Source organism: Phocoena sinus, chromosome 14 (genome assembly GCF_008692025.1).
Source record: "Phocoena sinus isolate mPhoSin1 chromosome 14, mPhoSin1.pri, whole genome shotgun sequence".
Classification (NCBI taxonomy): Eukaryota; Metazoa; Chordata; class Mammalia; order Artiodactyla; family Phocoenidae; genus Phocoena; species Phocoena sinus.
Window position 1 is genome coordinate 62,090,148 of NC_045776.1, and position 22,828 is coordinate 62,112,975.

The following is a 22,828-nucleotide window of genomic DNA, read 5'->3' on the forward strand; positions in this document are numbered from 1 at the left end:
GCTGCGTCAGGGCAGGACCCTTGGCAGAGGACTGATTATGTCCACTGAGCCCCTGGGCAATGGTACCCTGAAGGAAGCCCCATTTAAAAACCTAGTCTTGAAAAAAGGTACATTCCAGACCAGCCGGGGAGGCTGCTCTTGGGCTTGCGGTGGTTCTCAGAGTTTGGTCTGAGGACAGAGCTGAGAAGAGTAGAAACTCTTTCCAGAGAAGCTGGCGTCTGCCTGGAGGGTCTGTCGCCCTGGGAACCCTGCAGGGCTGGCCCTCCTGAGGAAGGTGTGCTCTAGACTCTTTGGTTCCTATAGTGGGAGGAGCGCAGTGCACACGGTTGTCAGTTTGGAGTTTTGTTTGTTCAGATGCTCTGTGCCTGAGGCTGAAACCTCCCCTGGAAATTCTGTCACTTGCTGCCACACGTGTGGGTTCTGTTTTTTTCACCCTGACTCTTTGAAAACAGCATTTTAAAGGAAAGGTGCATTTCTCAGGATGTGGGGGGTTATTGGGCAGTTTCTCAGGTCAGCAGTGCAGTAACAGTAGAGGTTAGGAAGGGAGAACCGTGACCCTGACAGGGAGAGACGGACAGACAGATGGATGCCAGCTGGGGAGCCCTCAGATGTGACTGCTCTTAACCGTGAACAAGGCGGGGACTTGTGCAGCTGTGTTTCTTCCTGATACACTTTCCTAAATTAATGATGTGGGGGTGGAGGTGAGGGTGGATTTTAAGTGAACGCTGTGGAGGAAATTATGGTTTTATGTATGCATTTTCCCCTATTGATAGCAAAGGGATAGACGTTTAAAAGGTTTGTAATTGCTTAGTCCTCTTCTGTGTTTTCAGAAAATCCTGTCAATCATCTTTGATGGGAACATATTTAACTAAATTTCTTTCTGAAGAGATCATGAAGCTCTAGATTATAAAATGCATGAAGAGCTGTATCGGGCGCCTGCTTGAACCTCAGTAGATTAGAAAGATGCTCTTCTAGCTGGATGGACTCGCATTGCAACTGTCACCGCCTGCCCGCTGGTGCGTCCACGTCCCCCAGCCTTGGCCTGGAGTCAGCAGGTGTGGTGCAGGCACACCTGCTCCAGAGGCCCTGTGCCATCCCTGTGCTCGGCTCCCCTCTCTCCTCCCACAGACAGTAGGTGTCACCTCCCACTTCTATTATCAGGCAAGACATTTTAGGTAAACATATGAATAGAAACAGTAACTTTTATTAACCATGGGGGTCCCGCGGAGTAGTAACAGCATAGCGGGATGGCAGGATGGTGTTTACAGGTGAGAGGCTTTAGCAGAACCTGAGCAGCGCGGAATTTGTCAGCGAGGGTTTGGTGGAGTGCGGTTCTGTGCCAACACTGTCCAGAGCAGGTGGCATTTCTTCCTCGCTTTGTCTGTCACGAGCCCTGAGGTGTGCTGCCTGCCAGGGACCCCGCAACAGAGCGCGATATGTCCCAGGGTCTCTCCATGCTGGCGCTGGGCCGGGGCTGCAAGTCCGCTCTTAAGGGGCCGTGAGGAGGTGTCTGAAGGAAGCGGAAGCCAGGGTGGCACCGTAGCTGGGGTTTATGGGGGTGGCTCTTTGCCCCTTGTGTTGTTCTGCTTGTCGTAGGATGGATGCGAATAGCCAGCCCACCCCAAGGAAAAGAAAATTCAAAGTATGGAATATGACCATCCTGATGATGGCTCTTAACTGTTTTGCCTTCTGAACTTCAAACTGTGAAGTTATTCATGTAACACAGGCTGAATTTCCCTCCTTGACCACAGTGTTTAATGAGTGTGAATTTTCATTCAGCCGCTAAAGTCTCCAAGAGTATTTTTATACTGAGTTCACAGACTTGAGGCAATTTTAGTCTGTAGACTCCACCCCCTGCTCCCAGTCTTCCTGCCCCCCACTGCCCCATGTCTATAGGATCTGGGAAAGAATTCACTGGCCTTTAGGAACATCTAGCACTTTACAAGTGTCACAGAGCCGTAAGAGTAAGACACCCCAAGGCTGTCATCACCACACCCATGCCCAGGGGGACAGGGCACAGTTCCTGTGCCCCAGTGGACATGGGGGCCTGGGAGAAGCCACCTGGAGGGCAGCCCTGGGGTCTCCACATCCCTGTAGTTTCCAGCACTTGGGGGAGCGATGGGGGTGCTGCCATGGGGGGTGGGGACAGCAACCCCAGGTCTTGTGACGTCACCGTGTTTTGTGTGATGCCTCCTCTGAGTGAGGCCGAGGTGTCCGCCTGCCCCCCGCCCCATTATCAGGGCTGTAAGGGCATAAACTATACATCTGGGGCTTCAGAGTAGTTAAATGTTGAGAAGAGGGTGTGTGTGGAGGATGATGCGTTCATTGGGGGACAGGCCTCGTGGAATGGGGGGTCCACCCTCCCGAAAGCAGAAGCGAGTGTCGTGTTGGGAGCCTCAGGCAGCAGAGCCAGGCCCCGTGTTCTTTAAAAATAGCCCAGACACTCGTGCCTCTGGCAGAGTCAGTCCAGCTTCTCCCTGGACGATGTGCTTCTCTTGCTGCTGGAATTCTCCACGCAGCCTGGAGTTTCTTGGAGACGTCTCCATAAAAATAGGGAGATGCCATCATCACCTTGTCCCTGTCACTGTGAGAGATGAAATCAGGGTCTGAGATGTCTTCTTGTGAACTTGAGACGCGATGCTGTAAAACCCCTGGTTGGGTGGCAGTGACTCATCACTACAGCATCATCAGCCTACAGCCCCTGGAAAGCAGGGGGCATGAACATTTGACTTTGGTCTAAAAGTCTTCCCTTCATGGCCTGCTTTTTGGCGTCCTTCTGCTGACGTCGGTAGTTGTTGGAATCAAGAACTGCCCAGTGGGCTGTGTCCAGACTCCATTTTGAAAATTTGGAAACCCTGAGGGATCCTATTATTTTCTCAGAATGCTATGGTTCCTGTATACTTGTTTTTAATAGTTCTTCCAGAATTCATTCTCTTCTTCCCCTGGCTTCCCCACCCTTCCTTTCCGTGTACCCCCATTGCACATCCCCTCCCCCGCCACATCCTGCGGGGCCGGGGCGCGGGCGGACAGGGCGGGAGAGGCAGCAGGGCCCCACCTGCCACACTTCTGTGTCACCCGGGCCCAGGGCTGGGTGCCCCCTTGGTTCTCGGGAAGCCGTGGTGGGCTCGAGTCTGTTCCATGGGTGCAGCTCTTCAGGGCCTGTTGGGAGTTCCCCGGGGGGCAGGTGACAGGCCTCACCGCACCTTCTGCAGCGCTGTGCACAGCCGGCACCCTGGGCCTCCCGGGCTGGGGGGAAATTGGGGAGAAATGAATGCGGTGTGAGGTGGCGGGTGTGTGTGTGCGCCCGCATGGGGAAACTGCTCCTGAGGAGGGCGGTGGTCTCAGAGGACGCGGGGAGCCCTGACTGCAGTCCAGGGAGTGGCTGGGCTTCGGGCCCCAGAAGCCCCGCAACGTCTGTGGTTGAGACCAGAAGTGAGAAATCTGGAGACGGATACCGTGACGAACAGGTGTGCTGAATTTCATCCGATTCTTGCATTCAAAAGTGGGGAATGCAGGGCTTTGTTTTTGTTTTTTAATGTGAAGCTTCTTCTACTTGTCCTGTGGAAGTTATTTTCTTGAGAAGGTGTAAAATCAGGCCGTTGGCGGCAGAGCCACGTCCGGGGGGCTGGTAAACACTTTGGGGCTGAGTGCCTCTGAGCCGTCTCCACAGCGGGGTGGCAGGAGGGGGAGGGGGGTTCAGGAATCGTGAAGGAAGAGGGGACAGGAGTCACTCATCTGTCACTGTTACTACAGAATGTATGTGGGGGTAGCAGCTGGCTTTGGGGGTCTCTGAGCCCCTTCCCACCTACCATCCCAGCTTCAGATGTCCTGCCACGTGTGGTCTTTACAGTTCGCCTTTTATGAGGTGTTTTTAGTAGGATGTTCCTGCTTAAAGTGAAGGAGACCGTGGAAGGACAGGGGTGCCCACACACCCCCTGCTAAGCTTGGAGGGGCTGTTGGTAGCACAGGACCTGGGTCTGGATGACACCATGCTTCTCCCCAGGAACCATCTCTGTTTCCTCCAGTTTTCACTCCGGACCACTCTTGGGGGGGGGCAGGGGGAGTATGTGTAGTCCCAAAGAGAGTAAAGCCTCGCACTTTCCAGTCGTTAGCGTTTGAAAAAGCAGTCTGTTTTCATGGACTGGTTCACCCAGAGTTCAAAGTGAAGGGCTTCTGTCACCCAGGGCTGCCGGCCTCAGCTAGTGGCGCCCTGGGGGCCGGTTCCTGCCATCCTGTGCCCGGGCCCCCAGGAGCTGCTCTGAGCACATCTCGAGTCCCGGCGTTAGCGTTTGTACTAGAGGGCCTGTCATCAGTCCGTGTGGACCACCCGTCCTCCAACTGTGGCCACAGGACTCCCAGGAACCCCAAGACCCTCCCGGGGGTCAGTGAGGCAGGACCTCCTCCTTGTACCTCAGCCACATGTCCCGCCGGTGCAGGTGAAGCAGAGGGGAGGCCACTGGGAGTAAAGAGGTGAGCACTGTGTAAAGTGTGGCAATGGGAAGTTATTTTGTAACATGTGTTAACATGTGGTGAGTTCATTTTTTAATGAATAAATATTTAACATCTTCAAGTTTTAATTTCAAATACGGTAAAGACTGGTAGACGTCATCCACACAGAGCTCTTTGGGGTAATTGGTCATGTTGGGGTACAGAGCAGCCCTGGGACCAAAGCCCTTGAGGGCGGCTGATCTCCGAGCAGGAGGGAGGGCCTGGGGAAGAAGCTCTGCCAGTCTGGACACGTGGGGACGGGGGGACACTTCTGGTGCTGGCGCCTCAGCAGGGACGCAGCAGGGCCCAGGGCACAGGGCACGCCAACCACAGCCTGAGAGTAGGTGGTTCCCTTTGAAAGAAAGGTGGGAGCTTCTATACAGTTTCCCACAGCTGAAGTCTGTCTTACCCTTGTTTGTGCTGAACTTTTTAGTTTGATATTAGATCAGAAGATTCATGCCTATCAGACAATATAAAGGGTTCTACATGCTGTCTCAGACCAGAAGAAATAAAATCCAGAGCAGGTAAAGATCTGAACAGAAAAATCTTGGAAGAAAAATATTTTTAGAATACTGGAGAGAAGACCTTCCTAATCAATGGGAAGCTTAGAAGCCATAAAGGAAAAAGATTGCGACAATATTTGATGACATAAAAATAAAAAAAATTTATATCATCTACAGAGAAACTCACACCAAAGTTTAAAGAAGTGACAGACCAGGAGAAAATATTTGCAACGCATGTAGCAGATAAAGATTTATAGCCATAATATGTAAAGACTGCTTACAAATAAAATAAATGAGAAAACTACAAATAAACTAATATTATGAAAAAGAAAAATACAAATTTACCAGTAATCATAGGGAAAGATCACAATCACTAGTAACCAGGGAAATACAAATTAAAACAAGATACGTGTTTTTGCCCATCAGATTAGTACACGTGGAAAGGACCGAGGGTCTGGGACCATGAGGCAGGAGACACCCTGCCCTCTCCTTGACAAGAGGAGCATTTACAAGGTTGTATCCATTTTTGGAATTTTTTCATAGGGATGCTTACAAATGTGGGTCACACACAATCTTTTGGTCATGGTAGAAAAAAAAACAAAACCCAACCACCTAACACCCATCGCTTGGAGAATGCAAGTCCCAGTGTTCTGTGTTTAGGAACCGGCAGCACCACAGGGGAATGATGTTGGTTCACGTATTTTCTTGTTTAAAGGTGTCTGTGATGTATTGAGTGGAAAAAAGAACAATATATTTGTACAGTGATTCCATTCATTAAAAAGAAGAAAGCCCTTATTCAACAGGCAACACACAGATACACACAACGGGTGAATTGTGCCCCGGACGGCGTGGGCGTGGGCGTGGGGGTCGCAGTGAGAGCTGCCGGCCTGTGCAGGGGAACTTATACATTATACACTATTTCCATCTATGTTCTTTGAATTTTAAAGAAGTCTTCATTATTTTTATAATAAAAATGCTTTTCAAATGAAACACATATATACCCCCAAATGTGCATAGAATTATGAAAATGTAATTTGATTGTTTTGCTGCAAATGGTCATCTGCATAGCCTTCCATATTCAGGAAAAGATGACCTAGAATGACATCCTCCCAGTGAAGAATTAACACGCAAAGATGTGTGCGGGGCCCCTCGTCGTAATCGTCATCCAAAAAGCAAAGCAGTTTTCTTAAGAAGAGGAAACATTTGTCAATTCCAGGGCACGATTTAACCTGAAAGGCAAGTTTTGAATACTCTGCTGTCCATTCACAAAATAAAAATAAAAGTTGGTAAAACAAAGCATTATTTTGGGTTCAGTCTTCATGCTGCATTAGTCGCCCTTGACTCCCTGCTTCCTATCTGCTTGTCCCTGGAGCAGGGGTCCGTGGGTTGGTGGCTCACCCTCCATACATCTCCTGAGATGCCCCCTTGTGCTTGGCAGCCAGGGTGGGCCTCACCCCTGCCTGCGGGAGCCGTCCTCTAGGTGGGCACCTGTGCAGTGGGCTCCAGAGTCTGTCCTCAGTCCACCTCTTCATGATGACGCTGGGCCCACCCATGCCTGATGCCAGGAACACAAGGTGATGAAAGCAGGTCCCTCATCGCTTACGCACACAGCCTCATCCTGTGTCGTCGATGACGAGGTTTGGGGTCCAGATGCATGGGCACCTTGTGACACAGGGTGTCCTGGACACAGGACAGTTGTCTGCAAAGGCAGGGGGTTGTGAAGACGTGTTTCTCCCTCACAGGTGTGTCACACACCCCATAGCGCATGAGGATAAACGAGGTCACGCTGGTATCTGTACTCCAGCTGCAAAGTCCCAGCCTAGACCCTCCGACAGAGAGTGATTTCAGTTTCCAGGAGACTCCACCTTGAAGATTCTGATCGTCCCTGGGAGGTACTTGGGTGGCTCCCTGGGGGCTTCCTCCCCAGAGGAAGTACAAGCGCAGTCTCCTGCCCATCAGTCACGAGGCCTCTGGGCGTCCAGAGAAGAAAACTATGGTGGGGAGCCTAACATGTGGGCTCAGCGGCCCCGCCCCTCCTGCTGCTGGGGCTTTGCCTCCGGCACCTGCTCAGCCTCCAGCCAGGGGTGCGTCCACACCTGCCTGGGCCCTGCTGCTCCCCACGGGGGGCTGTGGGGTCCTCAGGCCTCACACTCACCTGTTCTGCAGCGCACCCCCTCCCCTGCCTGGGGCCACTGGCCTTTCCACCTGGTCAAGCAGGCATGTTTGTCAGTCTTTGTCCATCAGGTGTGCGGGGTGGAGGATGGCTCCACAGGACAGGACACAGTGGGACCCAGGAAGACCCTCCCTCTACCCCAACGGGGTGGATGTGGGGCGGCACCCAGCCCCTGCCTGCGTTGCGCAGGTGTGAGCCTGCACTTGAGAGCAGTGTACCCACTGGCCGGTGGCCTGAGCCCTGCTGCAGCAAGAGGGTGTGCCGTGCGTGCACGTGTGTGTGCCCGTGTCCACACGTGTGTGCGTCCCAGGCAGCACCACCGCAGACAGGGCTGTCCCCCTCTTGCCCTTCCTGCACTGTGCCCGCCCCCTGCACAGCCACCTCCGTTCCAAGTGTGGGGAGAACAGGGCAGCACTCGGCCCGGCGGGAGCGGGAAGTCTAGACTGACCTTAGCCCTGGGCTCCACTTCCCCTGAGAAGCCGAGGGCTGGCACCCTCTCCTCGAACTGCCCGTGAAGGTGCCCAGTGGGGAGCACGTGGTAGCGGTTTAGACGGGCTTCTGTAACAGTGTGGTCAGAACCCAGTGGTGCCACAGGACTGGAGACCATGGAGATGCGTCTCCTCAATCACCTCCCCTGGTGGGGCCTTCTCAGAGCGGAGCTGGGGCTCTTTGTCAGCGTCTTTTCCCTCCAGTGTGCTACACGGCCCCTGCGTGGAGGTGCTTTGGGAATCATACTTTCCATCCCCCTGGGGGTTGGGAGATCTGGCAGGGATGGGACCCCAGAGATTCTTGTGTCCCAGGAGATGGCACCCAGGAGCTGCCTGCCCTGGGGAAGGTCCCTGTGTGGTGGCTGCCCATGCTGTGCACACGGGGCTGGACCTGGTGTCCTGTGTGACGCCGGCCCATCACAGCGCAGCCCTTCGGGAGGTCCCATGGGGCCAGTGGGACACGCTCGACCAGGCCTTTCTCAGGACAGAACCGCAAAGATGAGGTCTGTCCATGCAGCTGGGCCTCCCTCCATCATCTGCTAGCCGCACAGTGGGGCTCTCGGGTAGCAGGCCTGGGGGAAGTCGTTTCTGTCCCAGGAGGGTCTGGGGAGCAGGGTGGCCCTGGGCCTGGCTGACGCACTCTCCTCTTCGTCACAGCGGAGCTGGAGTTCGCCCAGGTGGTCGTCGTGGTGGTGGTGGTCACGGTGATGGTCGTGGTTGTCGTCTGCCTGCTGAACCACTACAGAGTCTCCACCCGGTCCTTTATCCACCACCCGGGGCAGGGCCGGAGGCAGGACCGGCCGCAGCCGGTAAGTGTGGGCTGAGTGGGGCCGGGAGCCTGGGTGCAGGATGGCCCTGAGCTCAGCGTGTGAATCCCACACACAGAAAGCCCAGTCCGGGGGCCCAACCGTGAGGCCAGTCCCCCACCCCCACCCCCCAACACAGTCACCACTGCCTGGACGGCAGTCAGCACACTCATTTCTCCTGCTCTGAACTCTATGGACTGTGCAGTCCCTGCCCTTTCACATCTGGCTTCCTTCCCTCAGTGTCATACATGTGAATTCCATCCATGCTGGGACATGGTCCAGGGTCAGCGATGCATCCTGCATCCCCACCTACGCCCATGAGACGGGGGCTCAGCGGGGCAGGACAGGGAGGGGGTTGGACCCTCTGGGGCACAAGGGTGGGCAGGTTGTGTGGGCCTCACAGAACAGCAAGGCTCTTCAGGTTGGTTTAAAAAAAAAAAATTCCTAGCTACTTCCTGCCCTGAATCACCACCCTCTTCTGGGAAATAAAACACTGATATTCAGCTAAACTGCTCTATGATCTAACGCAGGAGCCCAGGGGCCATGGAAGGTTCAGGTCCAAGCTGGCTTTGCTGTCTGTGGTTCCAGTGGCTGTCAGTGAGAGCTTGGGGACACTGAGTTTAAACAATTGTATATTCTTGGCTTCTGTGGTGGATGGAGGAGGCTGAATCCCCAAGCATGTTGGGACCAGGGCTGCCTGGTGACTGGCCTAGGGAGGCTGACCTGAGTGTGGGGGCAGCTGTCCTGGGGTGACCCCCTCACACTTCATCGGGGACAAAGTCGCTCGGCTAGCCTTCGGGTCTGCTGTCCCCATGGGTAGAGCTGAGGTTTGCCCAGTGTCCTGTGTCCATGGCAGGCAGAGCTGGGGGGAAGGGTGAGGCTGCTGTGTGCCGCCCCCAGACCCACAGGGACGAGATGGGTGCTGGGGGCTGCAGCTCAGCCCTGAGGAAGACGCTCTCTCCCTCTGGCTTCCCCTCATCCTCCGCTGTGCCCTCCCTGCTGTTTCCTCCGTGCAGCCCGGTCCGTGCAGGGCAGGCGTGTCCCGAGGCTTGGGTTTTCCTTCTGATAAAATGGGAGTGTGGATACTGCTCACCGAGGTTTCACAAACTCATGATGTACTTTTACACGGTGACCAGAGACAGTTTAGGCGCAGGCCAGACCTCCATTTCATGTCTAGTCCAGAGGAGAAGCCTCTCTCTCCTGGACAGGGACATAGATCCAGATGCCAGGAGCACTGGGGGTCACTGCCTGAGAACGTGCCCCCCACCGGGCTGGGCTTCTTGCCTCTTAAGTATCTCCTCCTTGCTTTCGATTTCTAAAAGATGCTGCTTCCCTTCATCACGCTCTGGGAGAGCAGTGTGATCCTTTCTTTCATACTCATTGTTCCTGTCCAGGGGACCTTCAGCAATGCAGGGAGATGTTTTTGGCTGTCATAGCTTGGGCACGGTGTTGCAGGGATGCTCTGAACGTCCTCAGCTTATGGGGCGGCCCTGCCCTCCTCCCCGGGGGCCCTTCAGCGTGAGACGGGGATGCTGTTAATACACGTGGATCTCATGGTAGGCTCAGGGGCGTCAGCAGAGTGAAGAGAGCCTTTGCTGACAGCTCGGTGGGGGTGGGAGGTGTCCACAGGGAACCTGCCCCATCAGACGGTTTTGGTCTGGGCTCTGCCTTCCTTTGCTCACTCTGTCAATCAGTGGATATGAGCCTGGCACCCACCAGACAAGGAAGAAATGATGCAGCGAGCCCCAGCCTCCCCCCATCAGCAGCGCCCACCTGGCTTGGTGGTATTTTCTCAATCTCGGGGGAGGCCAAGGGGTCTCCAGGGGCCATTTGTGTGTGGGGAGGGGTGTACATCAGGAGGCCGTAAACTGTAGAAGGGTGTGGGGTGGAGCAGCTTCAAGGTGCCTTTCTGGGTGGCCCCCTGCCCCGCTCCCAGCATCCAACCAGCCTCCTCCCGAGGGGCTTAGAGGGGCAGGCTGCCCGTGGCCTCGTGTGGTTTGTGCTCTCCTAGGGAGAAGGTGGCCGAGGCTGGAGGTGCCTGGGGTCGCCGTTGTCAGGGTGGTTCCGTGTCTGCTGTCAGAGCATGCCAGGAGCTGCTGTGCCTGCTGTTTGGCAGCTGGTGGGTGTGGGGTGCCCCCTGCCGGCCTCACCGTGGATGAGCATCCATGGCTCTGAGCCTATGCGTTGCTGGGACCCCCACACTTCTGGGGGCCTTTTGGCCCGTTTGTTCCAGAACTGTGTGAGGTCTCCATGACCATGTTAGTAAAAAGTGTGTTTATTTTAAACTGCTGTGAGAAGGGCTGGGCATCTAATTTGTCAGCTTCTAGGTGATCTGGCTTAACACTATTGGTTAAGGTTACTTTTATATATTTCCTATGGAAGACTTGATAGTCAAGATGGAAAAATATAGGACAGTAGTTGGGATTTTTTTTTTTTTTTTTTTTTTTGGCTGTGTCGGGTCTCAGTTGCGGCACACAGGGATCTTCGTTGCGGCACGCAGGCTTCTCTAGTTGTGACACATGGGCTCTAGAGTATGTGGGCTCTACAGTTGTGGTGCACTGGCTTAGTTGCCCCACAGCATGTGGGATCTTAGTTCCCTGTCCAGGGATCAAACCCATGTTCCCTGTGTTGGAAGGCGGATTCTTAACTACTGGACCACCAGGGAAGTCCCTGGCTTTTGTTCTTGAGAAAGAGGCTGAACATGTAGATGTTCTGATGTGGTTGAGGAAACCTGACTCCCTCTCTGCACTAACGGGCTTTCCCTGGTTCCCAGGGAGAGTCCTCTGGAAAAAGGTGGGTTGGACCAGTTGCCCCTTTGGGCCCAGCTTGCTCTGATTCGGGGGGTTTGCTTTGTGCAGTCACAGCCCCTTCCTCATGTGGCCCCTTGCCACCTCCATTGCCTGTGGGCGGACACACTTCTGTGCCAAGGGAGGGACGGATGGAGTCTGTGTTGGCCGAGGCCAGTCAGCCTGCATCACCACAGTGTCCCTGAGACGCCATTCCAGGGGAGCAGGGCGATGGGATGGACCGGCCCTGAATTTGGTGGAAGCAGCCACTTCTGGATGAAAATGAAAAAGAATGATCCGCTTCAGTTAAGTTACAACAAAAGTAAATGCTTAAATAGTGGCAGCAGCAGTGAGTGGGTTTGTGATAAAAAGCTGTACGTGTTCTTTCTGAGGGAGCCTTGCCTTAGTGTTTAGAGCCTGGCTTATGTGAGTTCGGCACTTTGAGACTGTCTAGGTTTCTTTTCATCATCTTAGACCACCAAGTAATAGGAAAACAATAAAAGGGCATAAATATTCCAGACACAGCCCTGAGAGATGTTCACACACGTCGCTGGAGCCTTTCTTTCCTGAGCCAGGGGAGGCCCGCATGGCCTTTTCTGACAGCCTTGCCTGTAGGCCACCCCGCAGGGCCCACCAACCTGCCTGGACAGCAGGCAAGGCGGAGGTGGTCGCCCATCTACTAGGAACAGCAGAAGGATGGGAACGTTCTACTTAGTTTGAATCATATAAAATTGTGGGTGTTCAGCCATTTTGACCTATAAAAGCAGCAATTTCAATTTTAAAAATTAACAAAAGGAGTCACATCAGGCATTTTTCTTCATGACCAAATGCTGCAGGAATTAAATCAATTGTAAACGTGCAGTGCCCGGCCTCCCTGGAACCAGAGCAGCGCCTGGCGGGCAGTGGGTGCACCAGCCCCGCGGGGAGGGACGGGTCTGTGGTGCAGAAACTCAGGTGTGGGGGAAGTCCAGGCCCAAAGACCCTCCCTGCAGATGGCCAGACCTGGGCGAGAGTGTGGCCAGTGTGTGTGTGGTTCCCCCGGCAGGGTGTTTTGACAAAACTTGATCCAACTTGAAAAAACTGGGAGATTTCACGTAAAAATAGAAATTTACATCTTTCCTTGAAAAGTGAGCATATCAGCCACACTGGCCTGTGTTCCTGCTTGGCTCCCCCAGGCCAGGGCTGCCAAGCAGCCTGTGCTCACCTTCCGCTGTGGTCCCAGCCCCTGCACGGGCCTCAGAGGTGGGCCGGTTTGCACAGAGGTGATTGTTTTTGGAGCAAACATTCTTCTGCATTCATGCCTCTACCACAAAGGTGAAAACAGAGATGGACCAAGGGGGCCACTGGCTTCCGAAAAATGGGGAAACTTCTTTGTGGAAGTAAAGATCATTCCTATGAGATGAGTGGTTCGGCCAGGTGAGGTGGGTCTGGGTCACAGGACGGTATGTCCCGGGCCTGCTGACCAGTCCCGTGCTCGGAGCAGGGCCCTTCTCTCTGTGACGGGGTCTGGGCTCCTCTCCACTGGCCCGGACGCCTTGCGAACCAGGGCCGGCAGTTCCGTGCAGGTGTGTCCTGGGGCCCCACACAGCTCACTCCCACTGTGGCTGAGAGCCCGGCAACTGCGCACCTGCCTAGTCTCATTTCTACCTACTTCAGCCTGTGTTAGGAAAGCATTTCTAAAACGATAGTTAGGAACCATTTTCAGGAAGGCGCAAAAAATGAGCTGAGGGCCTGCCTGATAATGCAGGTGAAGCAGGCGAGTCTGTGACAGTCTGAGTGTAGCATCGGCTGGTCCAGGGCGCAGGCTCCCTGCGAGCAGGTGGATTCTTGCTGCACTGTGAGACTGGGGGGGTTGCTGCCCACCTTGTTTCATGAGCATTTCCAAGTGTCCAGGGGCCACGGGCAGCAGGTCAGGCCTCCTTTAAGCATCAAGCATGGGATCCTACTGTCTACCTCCTGTTTGTCTCAGCAGGAGCGGGGCGTTTGCAGACTGGCCATTTAAAAGGTTTTACCCTTGAAGCATTAGAAGATAAACAATTTTAACAGCTTGAAATGAGAATGTCTCCTTCTGAAGTAAGAGAAAGGAGGCCAAGTTGCTGGCGAAAACTGGATAAGGATCCTGGGCCATAGCTGTTACACAGCAGAATCTCCAAGATCTTTAAAGCTAGTAACTTAGATCATCCTTCTGCTGTTGATGTTGCTCAGAAGAGTTTTAAAATTACCTTCAAAGCTTACAGGTCATTTTTAGTAAAATTTTCAAGAGACATTTAAAAAAAATTCTCAATGTTGGCAAGCCTTCCTCTTTTTAACTTTGTTCTCTGAGGCTGGGTTTGATTTTTGGTACCAGCCAAAATCCATTTAGATGTAGCTCATCAAGTTACTGATACAATGTTGGTGCAAAGTCAAGTGTGACCATTAGTAAGGCTGATGTTGTTTACGCTGCAAGCTGATGGTGCAGAGAAAGGCCAGGAAGGACCCAGGAAGGGGGAGGTGGACAGAGGGCCTGGTCTGTGTTGTTAAGGCTCTTGCGATGAGGATGTGTTCATGCATTACTTTTGCAATTAAAAGACACACTATGCTCACATAAACTGATGCTGAAGACAGTTTCAATAACATTCTGAGCATCTGTAATCTATAGACTCCCAAGGTAACGTATTTCAACACAGTTGGTATTGTGACAAAGGTATGCTAAAATCAGATTTTTTAATAAAATTGATAAAAAATTTTATAAACAATTTTTAGTAACCTTCTAAATAGGCATTAGCATTAATAATCTAATGGTAAAGTTTGTTTTGTTTTTACTTAGTCCTTAAAAACTGGTGTGGTTTGTTCTGGGGGGAAAAAAAGCTCTCTAAATTACCCTAATTCTGAGAGGCCCTTGCTGGGGAGGTGTACAGGGCCATCAGAGACTGCATGGGAGGTAGCTGGGATCCGGCTCTGTTACTCCCCTACCAACTCCGAGACCGCGGGGAAGGCACTTGGCTTGTGACCCTCACGCGTGAAGGAGGCTCACAGTGTGTGGTTCCACATCGCCCTGAGCTTTCTGATTCCAGGCTGCTTTCTCTTGAAGCCTGACTGCTCACTCTCCCCCACCACCAGCCCCCGGAGGCATCACATTTCTCCTTTTCTGCTTGCTCTTGGGGGCCTGTAGGCCTCCCTGAGCCATTGATTGTTGTGGAAATATAAAGGATTCCCTTTCTTTTCTTCCCAGCAGAACTTCCTTCTTGATTTGTCTTTCTCTTAAGGGACGTGCCCTAGATTGAGTAGAGTTGGGAGGGAAATAGTCTTGAGAAGTCTGATGATGGAATCCCAAGGAGGATAAAGGGGAAATGCTGGAGAGAAGAATCATTGGCATCTAAGCTGTTACTGCTGTCAAGGGTGGAAAAGTGAGAACTACTAAAGCATCTGGATGGTGGAAAGGTTGCCTGGGAAAAGGGAAGAAACAAGAGAAAAGTGATTTTATCAGAAGGAAAAGATGTTGCTGAATATCCAAACATCATTTTTACCTATGCTTTGAAATTCACCCTGGGAAAGGGAGTAAAATCGATTTTCAAATATTTGAGGCCATATGATATGTTCATTCACTGGGAGGAACCCTTGGGTAGAAGCCAAAATATCCAGCAATGGCCTTGCTTTACACAAACTGACCATGTCACCTCCAGTGAGTCGTACACCCTCCTTGGGCTTCAGTTTCCTCCCATCCAAAATGAGGTAGAACTGGCTTAGATCAGAGACCTTTCAGATTGTTTCTGACCCCTCTGACCAAATGTGTAGGAAACACATTTTACATCACAATCCACAATATTCACATGAAACTGAGGCAGAACTTTCACCAAACAGTACTTAAAATGTACTCAAGATGTTTTCTGTCTGTTTTATCTCTGGAATGCTGGCTGTGACCCACCTAAATTGATTTTCCAGCTCTCTAAGAGGCTGCAGCTCACAGTTTGAAAAACACTATATTGGGTCTTTCCAGTCCCCAAATCTGATGATCCCTGTGGTCCTTTGTGTGTGGAAAGGAGAGTTTAGCAGCTGAGAGCTAAACCAAGAAAGTTCAGAGCATGGGGTGGTCTCACATGTGGTGCCCAAGGACCCAAGGCAGCAAGCAGGCTTCAGCCGCAGCTCACAGCAGAAGCCCGTGACTCATGGTCACAGATGACTCTCTTTCAACGCTCTAAGCATTGTATCCTTTGGGTGGAAAAAGATCTAAGTGATACAGAAATAAAGACTATAAGAGTACTATGAGCAATTGTATATCAACAAATTGAATAACCCAGATGAAATGGAAAGATTCCTAGAAACACACCCTACTAAGACCAACTCATGAAGAAATAGAAAATATGAATAGATCTGTAACTAGTAAGGAGATTAAATCAATAATCAAAAACCTCCCAACAAAGGAAATTCCTAGACTAGATGGCTTCACTGGTGAATTCTACAAAACATTTAAAGAACTGACACCAGTCCTTTTCAGATTCTTCCCCAAAATTGAAAAGGATGGAACACCTTCTAACTCATTTTATGAGGCCAGCATTACTCCAATACCAAAGCCCCAGACAAAGACACAACAGGAAAAGAAAAACCAAAGACCAATATCCCATATGAATACTGATGCAAAAATCCTCAACAAAATACTAGTAAACTGAATTCAGCAGCATAATAAAAGGATTATACACCATGACCAAGTGGGGTTTATTCCTGGAATACAAGGATGGTTCCACATTATAAAATCAATCAATGTAATGCACCTCATTAACAGAATGAAAGGAAAAAAACTACATGATCATCTCATCGATGCAGAAAAAGTATCTGACAGAATTCAACACACTTTCATAATAAAAACATTCAACAAACTAAGATAAAAAGAAACTACCTCAACATAATAAAGGTCATCTATGAAAAGCCCACAGCGAACATCATACTCAATGGTGAAAGAAAGACTGAAAGCTTTCCCTCTCAGATCAGGAAAAAGGCAAGGATGCAGGCATGCTTTCACCACTTCCATCTAACATAGTATTTATTATAAGTTTTAGCTAGAGCAACAAGGCAAGAAAAGGTATTCTGTTAGAAAGGAAAAAAAGTAAAATTATCTCTCTTTGTAGATGACATGATCTTATGTGTAGAAAATCCTAAACATTCCAAATTAACTAATAAACAAAAAGCTCCACTAGAACTAATAAATTCAGCAAAGTTGCAGGACACAAAGTCAGCCCCCTAAAATCAGTTGCATTTCTTTACACTTACAATGATCAATCCAAAAAGAAATTAAGAAAACAGTTCAATTTACAATAGTATCAAATAGAATAAAATACTTAGGAGTAAACTTAACCAAGGATATGAAGGGTTTGTACACTGACAACTATACAGCGTTGCTGAAAGAAATTAGACACAAATAAATGGAAGACATCTTGTGTTCATGGACCTGAAGACTTGATCCTGTTAAGATGTCAGTACTACCCAAAGCAATCTACAAAATCAGTGTAATCCCTGTCAAAATCCCAATGATGTTTTTCTGCAGAAATAGAAAAGCCCATCCTAAAATTCATGTGCTATCACAAGGAACCCCCATCCCCACCTACAGCCAAAATAATATTGAAAAAGAATAACAAAGTTGGAAGTTTCGCACGTCTTGATTTCAAAATTTACTACAAAGCTACAATAACAAAACAGTGTGGTGTCAGCATAAAGACAAACATTTAGACCAACAGGATAGAATAGAGAGCCCAGAAATAAACTCTCCCATGTATGGTCAAATGATTTTCAACAAGGGTGCCAAGACCATTCAAGGAAAAAGGACAGTCTTTTAAAAAACGGTGTTGGGAAAACTGGATATTCACTACAAAACAATGACATTGAACCCTTATCTGCTACCATATACAAAAAATTAATTCAAAATGTATCAAAACCTAAATGTAAGAACTAAAACTATTAAACTCTTCAACAGTAGGGCAAAAGATTCATGACACTGGATTTGGCAATGATATCTTGGATCTGAAACTAAAAGCACAAGCAACCAAAGAAAAAAATAGGTAAATTGGACTTCAAAAATTAAAAACTTAAACTTGTCAAAGGACACTATCAAGAAACTGAAAAGGCAACTCATAGAATGGGAGAAAATATTTGCAAATCAGGTATCTGATAAAGGATTAATATCCAAAAAATATAAAGAACATTTACAACTCAGCAACAAAGTAAGTGAACCTAATTTTAAAATAGGCAAAGGACCTGAGTAGGTATTTCTCCAAGGAAGATATATACAGATGGCCAATAAGCACATGAGAAGAGCTCAGATCACTAATTGTGATGGTTAATTTTATGTGTCAACTTGACTGAGCTAAGCAATGTGTCTATGGGAGTAATTCCGGAAGAGATTACCATTTGACTCAGTAAACGGAGTGAAGAAAATCTGCCCTCACCAATGTGGGTGAGCATGATCCAACCCCTTGAAGGCCTGAGTAAAAAAAAAAAAAAATGGAGGAAGGGCAAGTTCTTTCTCTCTTTTCTTGAGCTGGGATGTCGATTTTCTCCTGCCTTTGGACATCAGAGCTCCTGGTTTTTGGGTCTTCAGAGTCCAAGACATACCAGTGGACACCCCTCCCACAGTTCTCAGCCCTTCGTATTTGGACTGACTTATACCACTGGCTTTTCTGGGTCTCCATCTTGCGCAGAGCAGATTGTGGGACTTCTCTGCCTCCAGAAACAGGCAGCCAATTCCTATAATCAATCAATCAATCAATCTCCTATTGGTTCTGTTTCTCTGGAGAACCCTGACTTAATACACTAATCATACACAAATCAAAACCATAGTGAGAGGGGCTTCCCTGGTTGCACCGTGGTTAAGAATCCACCTGCCAATGCAGGGGACACGGGTTCGAGCCCTGGGCCGGGAAGATCCCACATGCCGCGGAGCAACTAAACCCGTCCACCACAACTACTCAGCCTGCACTCAGGAGCCCGTGAGCCACAACTACTGAAGCCCACATGCTTAGAGCCCATGCTCCGCAACAAGAGAAGCCACCACAGTGAGAAGCCCGCAAACTGCAACGAAGAGTAGTCCCCGCCCGCCACAACTAGAGAAAGCCTGCTCTTAGCAACAAAGACCCAACTCAGCCAAAAATTAATTTTTAAAAAAACCATAGTGAGATGCCACATCACACCCACTGGAGTGACTATTAGCAAAAAACCAGAAAATAACCAGTGTTGGCAAGGATGTGATGAAATTAGAACCGAAATGGTACCACTGCTATGGAAAACAGTAGTGGTTCCCCCCCACCCCAAATTAAACATAGAATTACCGTATGATCCAGAAATTCTACTTCTGGGTGTATCCTCAAAAGAATGAAAAGCAGAGATATTTATACACCCCTGTTCATAGCAGCATTATTCATGATAGCCAAAAAGGGGAAAGCACCAAGATAACTATGAATAACAAAATATGGTATGTACCTGAAATGGAGTATATTAGCCTTAAAAAGGAATGAGATGCTGACACAGGCTGCAACATGGATGAATCTTAAAGACATTATGCTCAGTGAAATAAGGACAGTATTGTATGATTCCACTTAGACAAGGTTCCTAGAATAGTCAGATTCATAGAGACAGAAGGTAGAATGGTGGTCACCAGGGGATGAGGGGAGGAAGGAATGGGGTGTTAGTGTTCAGTGAGTACAGCGTTTTCAGTTTGGGAAGAAGACAAATTCTGGAGATGGATGGGGGTGATGGGTGCGTGGCAACGAGGATATACTTAATGCCACAGAACTGTATGCTTTCAAATGATTAAAATAGTAAATGTTATGTATAATTTACAACTTTAGAAAAGACAATTTTGATTTTCCACTCACCACCCAGCCAAAGTGCCAAACAGATTTAAAAGGAAAAACTCCAGTCATTGTGTTCCAGGTCTGCAGACGACACATCTGGATCGTTGGGATCATAAAGACAAGCACTTGGAAGAGCGCATGATTTTTTTATCTTTAATGCAGACGTTTTAGTGTCAGGCAGATTCAACTTATGGGAAAAATTTCTGGCCACGTGGCTGTTTATCATTCAGAAGGGGAAAAATACAATGCAGATTCCTTGAGGGTAAAGGAACCTGAAAATGCACATCTTCAAGCCTGCGAGATCCAGAGTTGTCCTGTGTCCCTTTTCAGAAGATGCAGATTCACTAGAGCCCCTCAGGGTGGCCCAAGGCTTTCGTGGGCCTGGATCTTGGTGGCCATGCTCCCTGGGGCACCCACAGAGGCGTCTTCAGGGCCACCAGGGACGCAAGGGCGCAGGAGGTCCTCTGTGGACGCAATGCGGCATTAGGGAACAGTTCTCACAAGCAAAGAGCTACGAAAGACGCAGTGTGTATGGGTCCGCAATAGCGATACTAGCAAGATTTTGTTCCTGTTGCTCAAAACTCTGTGAGCTACTATCTTATTTCCCAGCTTATTCCGTCGTGGTCAGAGGACCCGGCTTCCCGCGAAGGGTGGCGGGGTGGCTGGGCCCTGGTCTCGCAGGGCTGTTTCTGGTACACCAACAGAGGCCAACCTCATGGCCTCCCCTGTGAAGCCTGAGCTCAAGGCAGCCGCCAGCGAGCAGCTGAGTGAGCAGCAGGGGCGGCGGCCGAGGAGCAGGTGCGTGCCCTGCGGAGGCTGTGGTGGTGCAGACCCATCCCGTGACGATGGCCCCTGGAGAGGAGGGGGTCCCTGCAGAACCACAACATTCCACCTGTGCAAGGTTTGGTGTGGATCTCTTTTAGGCACTTTTCCAGTTTTGCTAATTTCTAGGAAAATAAAGCCATTGAGAATAGTTATTGCCATTTTCAGAAAACGTGCTACTACCCCTCTTCTGGGTCCCTTCCTGCCCACTTCATTTGGTGCTGTGACATCTGGTTGTCAGGCTGCGCCCTGTGCTTTAATCTGCTGTTGCCAAGGGTGGAATTCTTAGAACAGTGGAGGATGCTCTGTGCTGTACTCAACGCGGGAGTGACATCGCCCTTGACGCAAAGGAGCACTGCCTAGGGCTCGGACACCTGGTTAGAGCCACTCTGTCGCCGTTACATAGTTGTATAGTCAGATCTAGGGATGCCACCTGCTCACGGCGAGGGGGGCCGTGGTGAATGCCCGCCTGCAAAGATCAGGGGAGGTCGCTTTCACTTCTTAAGACCTGGGGCTGTTTGACCTCCCAAGTCCACCGGTGGGCACTTTCAGGTCACAGGAGGCCATGATGGCAGGAGGTCGTGTGTGCACATTCCTGAGAATCCAAAAATACAGGCATTTCTCTACCCACCACCCCGTTCTTCTCTTAGGAGTCACAAAAGCCCCGCAGACCCTGCTATAGCCTACAGTTGGGGTTCAAAAGGGATACCACGCTGAAATGCTCTGTAGACAAGTTTATGGTGTTAGAAGTGATCCTTAATCATGGCTACTGTTTGCTCATCACCTTGCTGGTCTGGCTTTTTTTTTTTTTCTTTTTGGTTGCGCTGGGCCCTAGTTGTGGCTCGTCAGCTTCTTAGTTGCAGCATGCGAACTCTTAGCTGTGGCATGCATGTGGGATCTAGTTCCCTGCCGAGGCATTGAACCCAGGCCCCCTGCAATGGGAGCATGGAGTCTTAACCACTGCACTGCCAGGAAAGTCCCTGGCCAAACATTTTTTGAAAGATTACTAAGCAACTAGATGTCAGGTTCCACACTCCTCGTGAGCATTTGTACTGAGGAATCAATTCATAAGATTCACAGAGGGCTCTTAGGTTTGGGAAACTCAGTCTGAAAGCCGGCGGTGTAGATAGGCACACCATTCAAGGCTACTGTGGGGAGACCCGAACTGTTTGACTTTCCTGTGGCCACGACTCCTCTGGGGGTGCAGGTAACAAAAGGCTGGGGCTTTGTGGTTCCGGGTGTTAAACAGCCTGCGCTCAGCTGAGTGTGATCCCTTGGCTTTGGGTGCTGCTGCATGAAACTAATGATCTTCCTGTGGTGTCCCCCACCCCCCACCCAGGAAGGGCGCCTGTGGCCTTCAGACAGATCTGGACCTCGGCCCACCTCAGAGGTAAGGGGTTGGACACAGGCGGGGTGTGGGTGGCAGGGGATGCGTAGAGGGGGATGAACAAAATTGGTGGAAGGGTTGAATGTGTCAGCACAGATGAAGATCAAGGCCTGTGCCTGTAACTTGGTTTAAGAGGTGGGGGAGGGGTCTTCCCTAGACTCTCCCAAGGATTCTTTGTGCCTGGCCAGAGCTCCTTCCAGAAAACAGTCGAGAATCCAGGATCTTCACTTGATGCCTTAGGCTGCTGATGATGAGGTGGTGGCTGTCGGTGTAGCTTATAAACATCACCGCTTGATCCACCCCATCTCCCAGTTTAATAGTATGATTGTAAAAATAATGTTTTTTGCCTTTAAGTTAAAAACATGGTGTGAGAGAAGTTGACAGGTGGATCTATACTTTATATACATATGTCCTTCCTCTAGAAGAAAGTGAGATGGTGGAATAGATGAGAAGCTATGCAAGAGAGTACCTGGATTCTTTCGGGGGGAAAAAAAGTCTATAATCATACTTACTTTGGAATATAAAATAGTTTTCATGTCAGCTGCTAAAAATAACTACAGGAAACTTTTATCCAGAAAGAAAAAAAGTCACTTGTTTCATATTTTTAAGTAATTGATAGGGCAACAAGCTCCTATAAATAACTCATAAATTGACCCAATGTCTTGTACCTGCTCCAAGTACCATCCTGTGAAGTTACAACTTACATTTACAATGAAAATTCTTCACCCTCTATATTCCTCTGAATCACAGGAGTGGGGTCCGGAGAAGGTCACATGGTGGGCAGGCCGGGGTGGGGGTGGGGGGCTCCTGTATTCTCCTTGACCAGTGGGAAATGTACACAATAACTCCATTAAACCTACATTTTCAGGTAACCGCAATTATCCGTTGCTGAACCGTCCTGGGTTTGGCAAGGTGAGTGATGTAAAGTCATTAGGAACGAAAAACCTCTGTTTTTCTGGAATAGCCTTTTTTGGGGGGAAAAGTTTTCAGATGGGTGAGAACAGACGTGAATTTCCTTGCTGCCAACACGTCCGTGGTCATCACTGTGCCAAGAACATCTCCCAGGTGTTGCTCTTCTCCCTGCAGATCATGTACGCACCGCGGTCCAGGAACGGGGGGACTGCCCCAACCTTTCTCCAGAGGGATCGGTTCAGTCGTTTCCAGCCCACCTACCCCTACGTACAGCACGAGATCGACCTTCCCCCCACCATCTCCCTGTCGGACGGGGAGGAGCCGCCTCCTTACCAGGGGCCCTGCACCCTGCAGCTCCGGGACCCTGAACAGCAGATGGAACTCAACCGAGAGTCTGTGAGGGCCCCACCCAACCGAACCATATTTGACAGCGATTTGATAGACGTGTCCGTCTACGGCGGGGGCCCACGCCCACCCAGCAGCAATTCAGGCATAAGTGCCAGCACCTGCAGCAGTAACAGGAGGATGGAGGGGCCACCCCCGGCCTACAGCGAGGTGATGGGCCACTGCCTGGGTGCCACTCTCTTCCACCCCCAGCACAGCACGCACAGGGGGAGCAGACTGCCGCTCCAGCGGGACGGCC

General features: G+C 50.2%; 1 protein-coding gene across 1 annotated transcript in view; it reads left to right on the plus strand.

Annotated features, from left to right (window-relative positions):
* LDLRAD4 (low density lipoprotein receptor class A domain containing 4) overlaps positions 1-22,828 on the plus strand; it is a 318,283-nt gene that overhangs the window by 289,097 nt on the left and 6,358 nt on the right. Inside the window, 3 exon segments of the mRNA XM_032603666.1 lie at positions 8,310-8,461; positions 21,226-21,276; positions 22,360-22,827. Coding sequence (XP_032459557.1) covers positions 8,310-8,461; positions 21,226-21,276; positions 22,360-22,827 — 671 coding nt within the window.